The sequence below is a fragment of the Hyposmocoma kahamanoa genome, unplaced genomic scaffold (assembly GCF_003589595.1).
Source record: "Hyposmocoma kahamanoa isolate Upper Pololo Valley unplaced genomic scaffold, ASM358959v1 215, whole genome shotgun sequence".
NCBI classification, from domain to species: Eukaryota; Metazoa; Arthropoda; class Insecta; order Lepidoptera; family Cosmopterigidae; genus Hyposmocoma; species Hyposmocoma kahamanoa.
Genome location: NW_020653736.1, coordinates 1,072,658 through 1,085,527, shown reverse-complemented (window position 1 = coordinate 1,085,527; position 12,870 = coordinate 1,072,658). Strand labels below are relative to the sequence as shown.

Genomic DNA, 12,870 nt, shown 5'->3' with positions numbered 1-12,870 from the left:
CGTGGTTTTTGTATTAGACCCGTCGTCCATTTATTTGTAAGTCAATGTTTATCGCTTAAATATTCGCTTCATTCTTCATATTACCAGACTAGGGCCTGACTGAGATATAGATCGTGTCAGTAGACCTTAAAAATTTCTGTTAGTGTTAGGTTTTTCGGCCTTTTTCACGGTGAGCGACACCTGTGCGAGATCTATAAACCTTCTCACTGAACCAGTACTTCTGCAGCTACCAGAGACTGATGTGAGATGCCAATGTATTAAAGTAATATTGACTATCATGGTGACCCTAGTTTGGCGTGCAGAAGCATGTTTCAGTCCTATCAGGAGCCCGATTCGCAACTCTTCGATTTTAACCGAATCATTCGATAAGATATCGTTCCGAATCGAAGGGCGCTTTCGTTTCGATTCGCATTCAGGGGGTCTACTCTCGATCTCCGTCCGAAACAATTACTGCCAAATAAGCAATACTTGACCAAATAAAAAGACGCGTGATGCTCAAAGTCAAAGTCAAAGATTATTTATTTTAGTAAAATCAGTTTACAGGAGGTCGAGAGTAAACTGAATTTCAAATGTTTCAAAATGTTTCAAAACTGAGTTTCAAATTTAAAATCTACGTATGTTTTCTTTTTTGTTATTACAAAAAAGTAAAACAAATTAAGTAAAAGAAAAAAATACAGTAGAGTTGTTGAAATTATTGATGTTATGTTATGTAATTTTCCTTGCGGAAAGGCAAAGATCCTTAGACCATGCAGGCTAGTCCCTTTTTATATTTTTTAAATTTATATAATGGTAACCATAGATAAATTTTATTCATATTGTGTAGTCAGAAGACGCTGTTGTCTATTATATATTGAAGTGTTGTCTTCACCACACATCAGGGAAACACAGCGTGTGTATACACAATCAAAGTCAAAGTCAAAGTCAAAGATTATTTATTCCATAGGTAAAATAAATTTACACTTGAAAACGTCACAGTTAAGCTACTGCTCGTTCTCTACGCTGACCTCCCTGAGAAGAACGAGCAAGAAACTCTAGGGATAGCTCTTTTCAAATAAACTTAAATGCTATGGAATACACTTCGAATCAAATTTGTGTGGATTCTGGAGCCATGTCGTCTTTCCATACATCTTTTAACACGTAGTCTTCAACTTTGTAATATGATTTTTCGATCAAAATATTTTTAATGTAGTTTTTAAACTTAGGAAATGATAAACTTAATATATGCTCCGGAATCTTATTGTAAAAACGTGTACAGTTCCCCATAAAAGAGTTGTTTACCTTAGTTAAATGCGAATGAAGCTTCATACTGGATACTTGTCTTTTAATTTTGTCGAATATTACTTATTTGACAGAATTGTTTAGGACGGATGTCAGACGGAGGTCGAGAGTAGACCCCCAGATACGATACCGTTATCCAACAGCGTTTACGGAGTTAATCCGTGAAATAGATTATAATAAAAATGGAAATCCATTTTTATTAAAAGCCTAAAATCTAGGAATGCATTAGTCTTGCATTAAAATAAATTATTAAAATTGAACAAAATCCAGACTTTATTTATAAGGGATTTCCACATTACATTCTTGCTTTGTAAACAATAGGACGTTCGGTAACTTTCATTCGATAACTGTGTTCTGAATAACGTTTGTAGCCTTTGCCGGTCGAGAAGTACCAGTAATCGTACGGGTGTGACGTCATTTCGGTTCGACTTCGAATACGACAGTTTGACGTTCGGTTCGGTTATTGTGAATAAAAATGAAAAGAAATCGTACGGTATCTAATCGAATCGGTCGACAACAGTTATCGTAAGGTTCTGAATCGACCCCCAGATCAAAGCTGTTGAAATTTTGTATTAACCATTGTACAATTGTTCTTTAATAATGACCTGTGAAGTATTTCGCCCCCCAGAGCTGCGGTCGCGACTCTCGCGCATACACGACGCGTCCGATCTCGCCGAGGTATCCTCTGTCAACAACTCCGATCCGGTGAGTGCTGTACGTAAACACGATCGCTTTAATATTATAACGCAATTGTCTGTTCAAAGGCTTATAATAGAGGTACTGGTCATTTCATACCCTTCATTCTAAACAACATTAACAGCTTTTAGAAATGTGAAGTTATTGAATATCACGTTGCTTTTCTTCCATGATGTTCAATTTAATTTTTGTGAAATTGTACCGGTGTGCTATAATTATTAATACGTAGAATGAATACTAAGAAATATTCCTTCGATCCGGCCGGATACGAACCCGCGCCTTCAGACATGATACGCTGAAGACCCTGGTTCGAATCCAACCGGATCGAAGCAATTTTTCGTAGTGTTCGATCTTTGTATTAATAATTATAGCTTTTAGAAATTCAAGACAAGCTTTCTTTGAAGTTTCGCTAATAATAAATAAAATCATCGAGTATATAACCAGAAATAAAGACGAAAAGAGGGCTATCCGTCTCTGGCAACTCATCAGGTAAATGGGCCTTATGTCACTTCTAAATATCAACTCTTGTTTGCGCTGAAATCACATAACATCTCTAACAATGGGGGCTGTTTCTATTCGGTGGTGTGGGAAAAACAGCAAAACATCTAACTACAAAACAAACGGAATCACATTTCATCGGTAATTAAATATGTAATTTTTTAATTTTCGTCTATTATAGCTCAAATTAAAGTGGTCAACTTGAAGTGAAACAATTGACGACACCCGTCAATTGTTTCTAATTCGGGCAGGCCAATCGGAGCGCAGTTGTCTTTAAACAAATTAAGTCACATTTCGTCTCTATTTCTGGTTATATACTCGATGAATAGAATACACTTAATAAAAAAAAATGTTTTTGCATGTCCTGAAAACCAGCCAAATTTCCCTTTCGTCAATTTAAACCATCGACATACGATGCCCTGCAGGTGAACAGACATCTCCAGCAATCGCTGAGCTATAGCTCTTCATGCGTGTCGGCGTCAGAGTTTTTCGACGCGGAAGAACACGACAACGATTTAAAACAAGCCGACATACTAGCCGGAGATGAGGTTTGTTATAGAAAAATTGTTGTTAAACCTATGAACTTTGAAACTTTCACCTTATTCAGGAAGTTAATCATTATAATGTTTTAGAAAAAAATTAACCTCAAATGTTTGTAGAATTAAAATATAATAGTTGTTGAAAAGTTTGTAGAATTAACCTTTTGACCGCCATCGCGCCTCTGACACGCCCATTACGCGCCCATACAGTGATATGACATGTTATGAATATCCATCTTCTATTAATTCAATTCTCTTAAGTCAAAAACGAACATAACTGAACATTTAGTGGCAATACCGCTTCTTGCGAAAGGTTCGTCCAGGGAAGTACTGCCACCTTACCTATTTCTGCCGCCAAGCAGTAATGCGTTCCAGTTTGGAAGGGTAAGGGTGCTGGTGAAATTACAGGCACATGGGACTGGTCAACTTATGTCTCAGGGTGATGGGCGCAGTGGCAGTGCCCCTTAGATCTTTGTGGTTTAAAGCTCTGAGTGACACTACAACTGTTATGGACAGTTGTTCATCCCGTCAATTGATATCATAAAATAACGTATACCACGGCAGGGATTCGAACCTTTGACCTTTGAGGCAACAAAGCCGGGTACCTATTTCTGCCCACAAACAGTAATGCGAGCATTACTGCATTCCGGTTTGGAAGGGTAAAGGTGCGGGTGAAGTTACAGACACATGGGACTTGTCAACTTATGTCTCAGGGTTATGGGCGCAGTGGGCCTCAGATCTTTGCGATTTAAAGCACGGAGTAGCACTCCAACGGTAATGGACAGGCGTGTAGCCTTACCATCAGGCGCACGACTTGTTCGTCCCGTCACTTCTTATTATTAGAAAAAATATAAAATGCAAACATAAATCCATACTTAACTAGAATATACAAATAAAACAAGGAATATCTTAATATTTATTTCAATTGAGATATGGGTGTCATTGACACTTTAAGGCGTCATATACGTATCAGCCAAGTTAATGTGAGACGCTTAAAAGCGTTTACGGCGGTCAAAGGGTTAAGAAATCGGTTAACGCAATGTGAGTAAAGTGTAATAAATCGGATTCTTTCCGCAATTGCCAGACTCAGAGGCGAAATATTTACTTCAAATTTGTAACCATTACTGAGGTACCCCTCTTTCCAACAAAATATATACATAGAAATCGATTTCAAAATCTCGGAGTAACGGCGTAACTTACAAAAAAAAATACATAATTACATGAACATTGACAACGTAGCACAGACGCCTTAGGATTTGGTTGTGGAAATTTGCAATGTCTATATGTATCTTTTGTTTGTGTATATATGCAGTGTTTGTGTGTGGCAATATATGTATGTTTACGTCAAAAATACTCTACAACGATGGCCCTTGTATAGTCCAAACTTTGGGAATATATCGACCCCTCCTACGTAAAGTATCGTATGTCGAAATTGCCAAGTTTACAGGGGAGCTTTTATAGTTTGGAATTCACTGAAAAGGGCATAACACGTGACTTTAGCATTTGTCAGTTTTATTTGGCAAAGCTCGTTACTCACATAGAGTATTATAAAATCCTAGATATCGGTTAGATGAACAACAACAATATATCGTGAAATGCTAAAGTCACGTGTCATGCTTATTTTAGTGAATTCAAAACTTTAAAACGCTCCCCTGTAAACTTGGCAATTTCGACGTACGATACTTTATGTAGGAGGATATATGTGTCTAGATCTGTGTGTGTATTTCAATTTCTGCATGAACCGATAACTGAAGAGAATTGCTAATCACCATATCGTAACTCCGAAAAAATTCACACTACCGTCTTATATCTAGATTGCGCTGATCGATAGCCTGGAAGTGGTTTTTATCATGTAAATGGCAATGGATATTAATTAATTTCTCCAAATATTTTTTAACGTTTGACAGCTCGAATCCTAATCCATTAGTGATGTCGTAATGCGTTTCCGATTCGATTTTTTTTATAACAATCGATTTTATTCACGAATAAGTTAAAAACGATTCAAAAAAGAAGATATTGTCTGATTGGGAACGTGATGTTAATGAGGATTCAAGCGATGATTCCCGTTCATATGGAGAAGAATCCGACGATTGATTATAATAAACAATAAAACATTATTATATTTGTTTATAATTTATTTCGCTTCATTATAATTGATTAGACTGGTATCAAAATATATTACTTGTACTATATATAACTTGAATAATTTTTTGTTACATAATTTGTTAGCTCGATAAATATCGGAGCGAAAGAGCACGTCGCTTCACTAAAATTAAAAAGTCCAGGAAGTATTGCATTTTTTGTCTCTGGTTGTATGTTATATTAATTACGGAACTTCGGAGGCATGTGTATGTCAAAAGTTAAATAAATGGTTGGACTAAGTATAATACGAGTATGAAATACAAGTAGTTTTTCCTTGTGATACTTTTCAAATATGGTTAATGAGCTAAAATAATTTTCTGAACTTTGACAAATACCTATGCGTATCAATACATGACATTGTGTGTTATAAACTAATTTATAAATGCTCACTTCTTCTTATTGTGGTGTCGATGACATACGTAACACTATTGTGGCCCAGAACTCAGCCACGCCGATCGCGTAACTAGTAGCCGCCACTAAATCCTCAAGCGTGCAGGTGTTAGGGCAAGCAGGGCACGATATGAAGTGGGCCATTGTTTGAGTCGCACCGCACAAGCAGTCCAGGTTAGAACCATCCGAAAATCCCCACTTGAACAAATTGTCCTTGCTCCAACCGTCCTGAGTTCGAAGCCTATTCAAAGACGTCCAGTTCGGCCATGGCAATTCGTGTCCAGGAGGAAGACTCTCAGAAGGCGGGACAAACGTAGATGGTATCACATTTCACAAAACTTTTCCAGCTTCTCACTCTGTGTTGCACTGTGAAGTGATCAGACATAATATGGGTAGATGGCGCTAACCCTAAACAACATAAAAGAATAGCCGGCAGTAGCCGTAAAAATCTGTGCAATAAGCGCCATCTAGTAGATTTGTTTGTTATCACTAGAAATTAGAGTAACTTTGATAAATTGTAGCTCGTCAGTGTAAAAGAAATAATTTGATACTCGTCGCGACATCTGGTAGACCAATGGGTACTAAACGTCCGGGTTCGGTGTCTTGTGTGGCGATTAGCAGTGTTCCTGAGTTATTTGTCCATGATTACTCGTTATATTTTTGTCAGATTTCGTCTACATGGAATAATATCTCTAGGTGAGAGGTAAATGACCTCATGGCCATATTATGGAATTTATGTTTTTACAATAATTTCTTTCGAATGCTGAAATTGAATGGTAAAAGACACTAAGTCCTATCATCGTTTGTTATTTATTTAACGTTGTTTATTTGAAGATTGATTTTAAGTGCGTAATTAAGAGCCTAGTTCTCTGTAAAACACTCTATTGTAAAAATTTCTGTTTGGCATTTCAGGTTCTTAATCTTTCACCCACAGATCGATACCTCCAATGAATACTAAGGCAACTTACTTTTTGGACCTGTTCATTTTTAATTTTGTTTTTGTTTCTTTTTTTCATAATTAGTTTCTTTTTTGATTTTGTTTTTTGTTTGTTTATTTTTTTTCACAAAATTTGGGGAGCATAATATTATAGTCCATTTGTTTAGGTACTTAACTAAATGTAAACAATCTTGATGTCTATTTAATGAAATGTACATTTATAAAATGATTTTTACTTACTTTCATATACAAAAGAAATATTGAGCTTCATATGAAATTGCATGCCTATTTTTATACCTATTGATTTGTAAAGTATATGTTTCAATAAAATGGTGCTCCAAGTTTGTTTACATTTAGTTAAGTATCTAAACAAATGGACTATATTGAATTTATATGGATGTTTACAAAAATAACAAAACATTGCGTCGTTATACTGCGAAAACCACTTATCTCAAATTTTTACAGAAAATTTTTGCCTACGGATATGAGAACGTTACCTAATTGCTTATGTAAAATGCAAATATTAACATGGCTTCGGTAAAATACAAATATGTGGAATCATCTGTTACAAATTAACTTGGATGACTATGTATTTGTAAGAAATATTTATTGAAATTTCAATTTCATATGTGTCATAGTATTTTTATTTTTGTGAAATAATTGTTTGTCCTGTATAACGGCAATTGGAGGTATCGAGATGTCTTCTTTTGGTAAATACAAAAATTTTTGCTCCAAAAATTCGTTTTTTTAAAAATCATCATCAAATAATAATGTATCATATTTATAACAATTTCGGTCGTGTTTTTAGGCGGGCGTAATAGAGTTAGATGGCGACTCCTCGTCGGAAGCGGGGTCTCTGAGCAGCGAGGAAGGCTCCGCCAGCTCTGACAACTCCGATGGCGCTTGTGAGTTTCCTTATTTATAATTTAACTTATGACTACTAAAAACAAAAAAGATCTGTAACAAGCACATAGAGAAATTCTTAAGGTCTGTTGATTCGTCTCGTGGCTTAGGGTCTAGCACGGTTTGCTGGAAGATGCTCGTTCGAATCCAAACGGATCAAAGAGATTTTTTCTTAGTGTTCGATGTTTGTGTTAATAATTTATAACAATCTAATTATTAGGAGTAACTTCACAAAAATGAATATATAAATATAATGAATATATAATAATGAATATCCCGGTGAGACATCGTGACATTCAATATAAACTTATACAGCTAGCTCTAAGTGTCGTTTAATGGTCCCTTCATTTTCAAAATCGTGTCCATTCCAAAGACTTTTGTAAAAACCGGAAAAAGTGAAAAGGTGCGCTTAAATGTGATTTTCTAGCGGCGAGGCGAGACGAGAAGAGACGAGAATTGAAATGTCGTCGGCCTGTTTATTTACCATTAATAGCTTGCGTGAGCCATCGCGAGAAAATCGTGTTTCCTTTAAAAAGTATATATAATACTCTATGTTGGCACAAATACGGTTCAGTATTACATCAACAAATATTTCTGTTCTCGCCTCGCCCATTCTCGTCAATCTAGACCTTTTGAAGATGGGCTAGGAAAGAATTGAAATTTTGTCATACAAACACCTGAAAAACACCTTAATCGAGGCAGTTGACACAACAACATGCGACCAAGCTGAATTATTCCTTTTTATCATATTCTCTCAGTCAAAACTGAACCGGTAGAGTAGAGTAGATTGTGAATCAATATTTCTGACATTTCAGGTTGTCTCGATCTATCGTATTTAAAACAATTATTGGTTGATAAATGTGTACACATGTTTGTTTACAAAGGGCAACCCCAAGAGTTTCGTGCTCATTCTTCTCAGGCGAACCTGCTTTACGAATGAGTAATAGAGTTCTTTTCAAGTGTAATTTACATGCCTATGTAATAAAAATATTTTGAATTAGAGTTTGAGCCTTACTATTTTTGCGTTGGGATCTTCAAGGATCCTCATAATGACCGTTGGACCTTCTACCGCAGTGCTATCGGCGGAGCCAGTGACGCTGACGCAGAACGGCGTGGAGTCGCGGCCCGCGTCGTGCTGGACGCGGCGCACGGCGCTGCCCTCGCCGCGGCCCACGCCGGGGGGGCCCTCGCTGTGGAACCTGCTCTACAAGAACATCGGAAAGGACCTCAGCCAGATCTCCATGCCGGTCACCATTAACGAGCCCCTCAACATGCTTCAGGTGAGACACCACCATCGACACCTTCCACGACGTCCAACTCAACCTGCAATCCTACGGGATGCGGGAATGGGGGAAAGATAACTCCGCTTTTCAATTTTTTAATACAATATAATACTTTTTTATATCGGCTCACCTTGGGATCTAGTAGAAAAATTACAGACGTAGTTCGACTGAACTGGTTCATAATGCTGAGTCAGGCCCTTTTTACTGACACACTACACTCTACACGTTATAACACTCCAGATCACACCCGCAAACCTAGACTAGTCTTTTTCTTTATCATTACCATTGTACTTATGGCATAAACTTGTTTGTAATGTACTGTGATTCAGCCAATAAACGAGTTATCTATCTATCTACTTGCCAGATTGTAATAGTTACACAGGTATTAAACAAAATTACGTGCATTGTATTCAACATGCAAGCAGATGTGCAAATGTTCATTACATTTCATGTTTTGACTATATGATTAATTGTATTTTAAATTAGTGTAAATTCTAAATATTCTTTGTTAACATTGAAACTAAAGATTCTGTCCTAGTAACAATTTTATTTTATTTGATAATTGATTGAAAATAAATAAATAAATAAATAACGCACACACTCAACATAGCCCCGCACTAGGGAAACCCTGTGTCGCAGGTGCCATGGACACACACATAGACAACCACAAATTACACCCAAACTCACGAGAGAAGTAAATGTAGGCTATACAAACATTTCTCCCGGCCCGGGAATCGAACCTGGGACCTCTGCGTGGCAGTCCGGCATGGTAACCGTTCGGCCACGGAGGCAGTTAAAATAATTATACACATGCTGCAGTAGTCATTCTTATAAATATTTTATAGCAACGATTATATAAAAGAATCATAATTTTAGCTCTAGTTTGCCTTTGAATGACTTCACCACGTTTGAAGTATTGTGGATGAGTGTTGACAAATATACAAATATCCCTGATGTGTACATGCGTTGTAGGCTTCTGGGATACCTTTTCTATAATACTATTCCGTAAAAAGGCACACAGTTTAATAATAACTCTTGAAAATTACAAGAAGATACACAGTTAAAAATATTACGCGCGGTCGTCTCGCGAGATACGTGCACACTACAAGCTGGCGGGTAGGGGGCGCTGGTACTAGAATACACCCGGAAATTTTTACAAAAAAAATAGCAATTACAGTCTGTCTTTTTTGAAGATGGAGTAAAATGATAGTTTATTGCGCTTAAATAAGTGGCACCTAGTGATTGCTATCGATAAATATTCCATCGACTATCGACTGAATGTTGGTCTCGCTTATACAATAAATAACCGAACCTGTTTCGCTTAAACCATCATCAGCCCATTATTCGTCCAACTGCTAGGAAATAGGTTCGTTTGAATTGTTCATTTTTGTGAGTTCTTTTTTTTTATAAAATGTTAAGTGCGCATTTGACCATCTCACCTGATGGAAAGTGACGATGAGGTCGACGATGGTGCATACACACCTAAGTAATGCCTATTCTCTCTCGCCTTGAGAAGGTCCAAGTCATAACGTTCAGGGAACAACCCGTTCGTCATATAAATGTGGAAGCGTAACGCTTCATGCGCATCTTTGAAATATCCACAACATAGGGGTGGAACCCAAGCCTACGCCTAGTCTCTCGGTGATGGGAACGCGGAATTAAATCGTGTAATCCCATGGCACACTCTCCATAATATATCCTTTCATGTTCATGTATATTAAATTTATTTCTATACTAGTTGGCGAACTGTATATTAAAATGAAGAAGGCAGTAACGAACGCAGTTAGTAATCATTAGAACGTCGTAACATTCACCATTCGGAATTTTTTGGCAAAATTTTACCTTCTATATATATATATATAGATAAAGCTATCGCCAACAACTACATGACTAATTAAAATTTTATCAAAACTGGCGACCTTGCAAGTCATTTTACTCCATCTTAAAAAAGACACTATAAATAGCTTCCACCAACGGTTCGGCTTCGTCCGGGGTCAGGCCGAACGGCCCCGGCCAATGTGAGGTTGGTTGCAGCGGCTGTGCGAGGAGCTGGAGTACTCGGAGCTGCTGGACGCGGCGGCCGAGTGCCGCAGCGCCGTGGAGCGCATGGCGCTGGTGGCCGCCTTCGCCGTCAGCGCCTACGCCGCGTCCGCGCACCGCGCCGCCTCCAAGCCCTTCAACCCTTTGCTCGCCGAGACCTACGAGTGCGTGCGCGACGACCGCGGCTTCCGCTTCGTCGCCGAGCAGGTCAGCGCCCGAACCTAACCTAACCTAACTGTTCTTTGTATCACTCTGGTTTTAGTGGCGGTACCGTTTCTCGCGAAAGGTTTGTCCAGGGAAGTACTGCCACCTTACCTATTTCTGCCGCCAGTTCCGATTTTGAAGGGTAAATAAAGGTGCTGTTGAAATTACAGGCACATGGGACTTGTCTACGTGTGTCTCAGGGTAACAGGCGCACTGGTAGTGCGCCTCAGATCTTTGCGACTGGAAGCTCTGAGTGGCGCTGCAACTGTTATGGACAAGCGTGTAGCTTACCATCATTCGCACGACTTCGTTCGTTATAAAACAAAATGCGTTTTTCCGTCGTTACAAATGACACAGATTTGATTTGAGATTTGTACGCATGTCTACTTTAATTGAAAAAATTTTGATACATCAGATTCATTGCAAATTGGGAAAACCTTTGAAGCTTCAAGGCAAATTGGGAAAACCTTTCAATACTTCACTGTCCTTCATTTTCTCCATGCAACCGGCATGTTATGCATATATTTTGTTTCAATCACAGGTTTCCCACCACCCCCCAATCTCAGCCTGCCACGCAGAATCCCCCCGTTGGATCTTCTGGCAAGAAGCTCGCATCAAAACCAAGTTCTGGGGCAAATCCATGGAGTTCCAGCCCACTGGGCGGGTGCATGTACGCCTGTTAAACACTGGCGATCATTACAGCTGGAATAAGGTAATTTAACTATCATACACTTTATTTGATTCTTGTGAGCAACTAATTTAATTTTTATTCATGTTCGATTGCGTAGAAGAAGGTGTTGAAGAAATTGGGTCATAAAGTAACTCCGCATTTAATAAGGGACTGATAGACGCGCTCAATTTAATGAAGTATATTTATAGGGTTACATATTTGTAAAATACTAACAAACTTACATGACTACATCGACCCCTCTAACGTAATTTCAGTGAATTCAAAACTTTAAAACGCTCCCTTGTAAACTTGGCAATTTTGACTTACTATACTTTGCGTAGGAGGCGTCGAATTCTGTGGCTCTAGTGAAAAGGGATACAAGTAAAAATAGCTAACTTTACAAGGAAACGCGACGAAAATACTTAACGCTTAATACCATTTAGGCTTTAACTGTGTTTCGAGTCTCCTTCTAAAGTTGGCTTTTTACTTGTACCCCACTAGAGCTACAGATATTACTAACATCATAAACAATAACTTTTGTCAACAAATTGATTTTGAGTATTCTGGGCTATGCCTTCATAATAAATTCAGTTTATATCTCATAGGATCATGAATTCTGTAGTTAGGGACCAGGTTGTGATGTCATATTAATTTATGCAGGTGACAACATGCGTGCATAATCTTTTCGGTGGACAACGATGGGTGGATCAGTATGGCGACATGCACATCACTTGCCACGGGACAGATATCACATGCAAACTTAATTTTATTAAGGTAAGGATTTGTTCTGCGTATAATTGAAGTAATATTATAAATAATTGGAGAAATATTATTTGTACTGATGTATGTTATGATTAAATAACGTTATTAGCCTTATTAACGGACCTTGTGACGGCTAAACCTATCTGGATTTGTTCCAGGCGAGCTCGTGGTCGAGTAGTCGCCACGAAATCCGTGGTGCAGTCACAGATAGCAGTACCGGGACTCGACTACGGCTTCAAGGGCGATGGTCGGAAGCACTGTATGCGGGAGATCCACCTGCAGCGAGGTGCCTCTGGAGACCAGGTACGTGTAATTGGGAGTCAGCCCAACAACATTCAATAAAGCTGAATAAATCATGAAATATCAAATAATAGCGTCAGGAATAATTCAATTACGTGTAAGTAGCATTTGAGTGCCTTTGGGTTCGTTTGAGTGCCTGCGAGTGCAACGGCGTTCAAGACACTCAAAGGCACTCAAAGAAACTCAAAGGCACTGCAGACAGTCAAATGCACTCAAAGACACTCAAAC

General features: G+C 38.3%; 1 protein-coding gene across 8 annotated transcripts in view; it reads left to right on the top strand.

Annotated features, from left to right (window-relative positions):
• Window positions 1–12,870, top strand: part of LOC113227767 (oxysterol-binding protein-related protein 3-like) — a 64,762-nt gene that overhangs the window by 46,682 nt on the left and 5,210 nt on the right. For 5 of the 8 annotated variants that reach the window (XM_026460768.1, XM_026460770.1, XM_026460766.1 and 2 more), the window contains 8 exons: window positions 1,907–1,992; window positions 2,898–3,020; window positions 7,289–7,385; window positions 8,458–8,663; window positions 10,701–10,913; window positions 11,452–11,622; window positions 12,241–12,354; window positions 12,501–12,645. In XM_026460768.1, the coding sequence (XP_026316553.1) occupies window positions 1,907–1,992; window positions 2,898–3,020; window positions 7,289–7,385; window positions 8,458–8,663; window positions 10,701–10,913; window positions 11,452–11,622; window positions 12,241–12,354; window positions 12,501–12,645 (1,155 nt within the window). The remainder of the gene's footprint in view (window positions 1–1,906; window positions 1,993–2,897; window positions 3,021–7,288; window positions 7,386–8,457; window positions 8,664–10,700; window positions 10,914–11,451; window positions 11,623–12,240; window positions 12,355–12,500; window positions 12,646–12,870) is intronic. The other 3 variants (XM_026460767.1, XM_026460765.1, XM_026460769.1) reach the window with 2 other exon arrangements.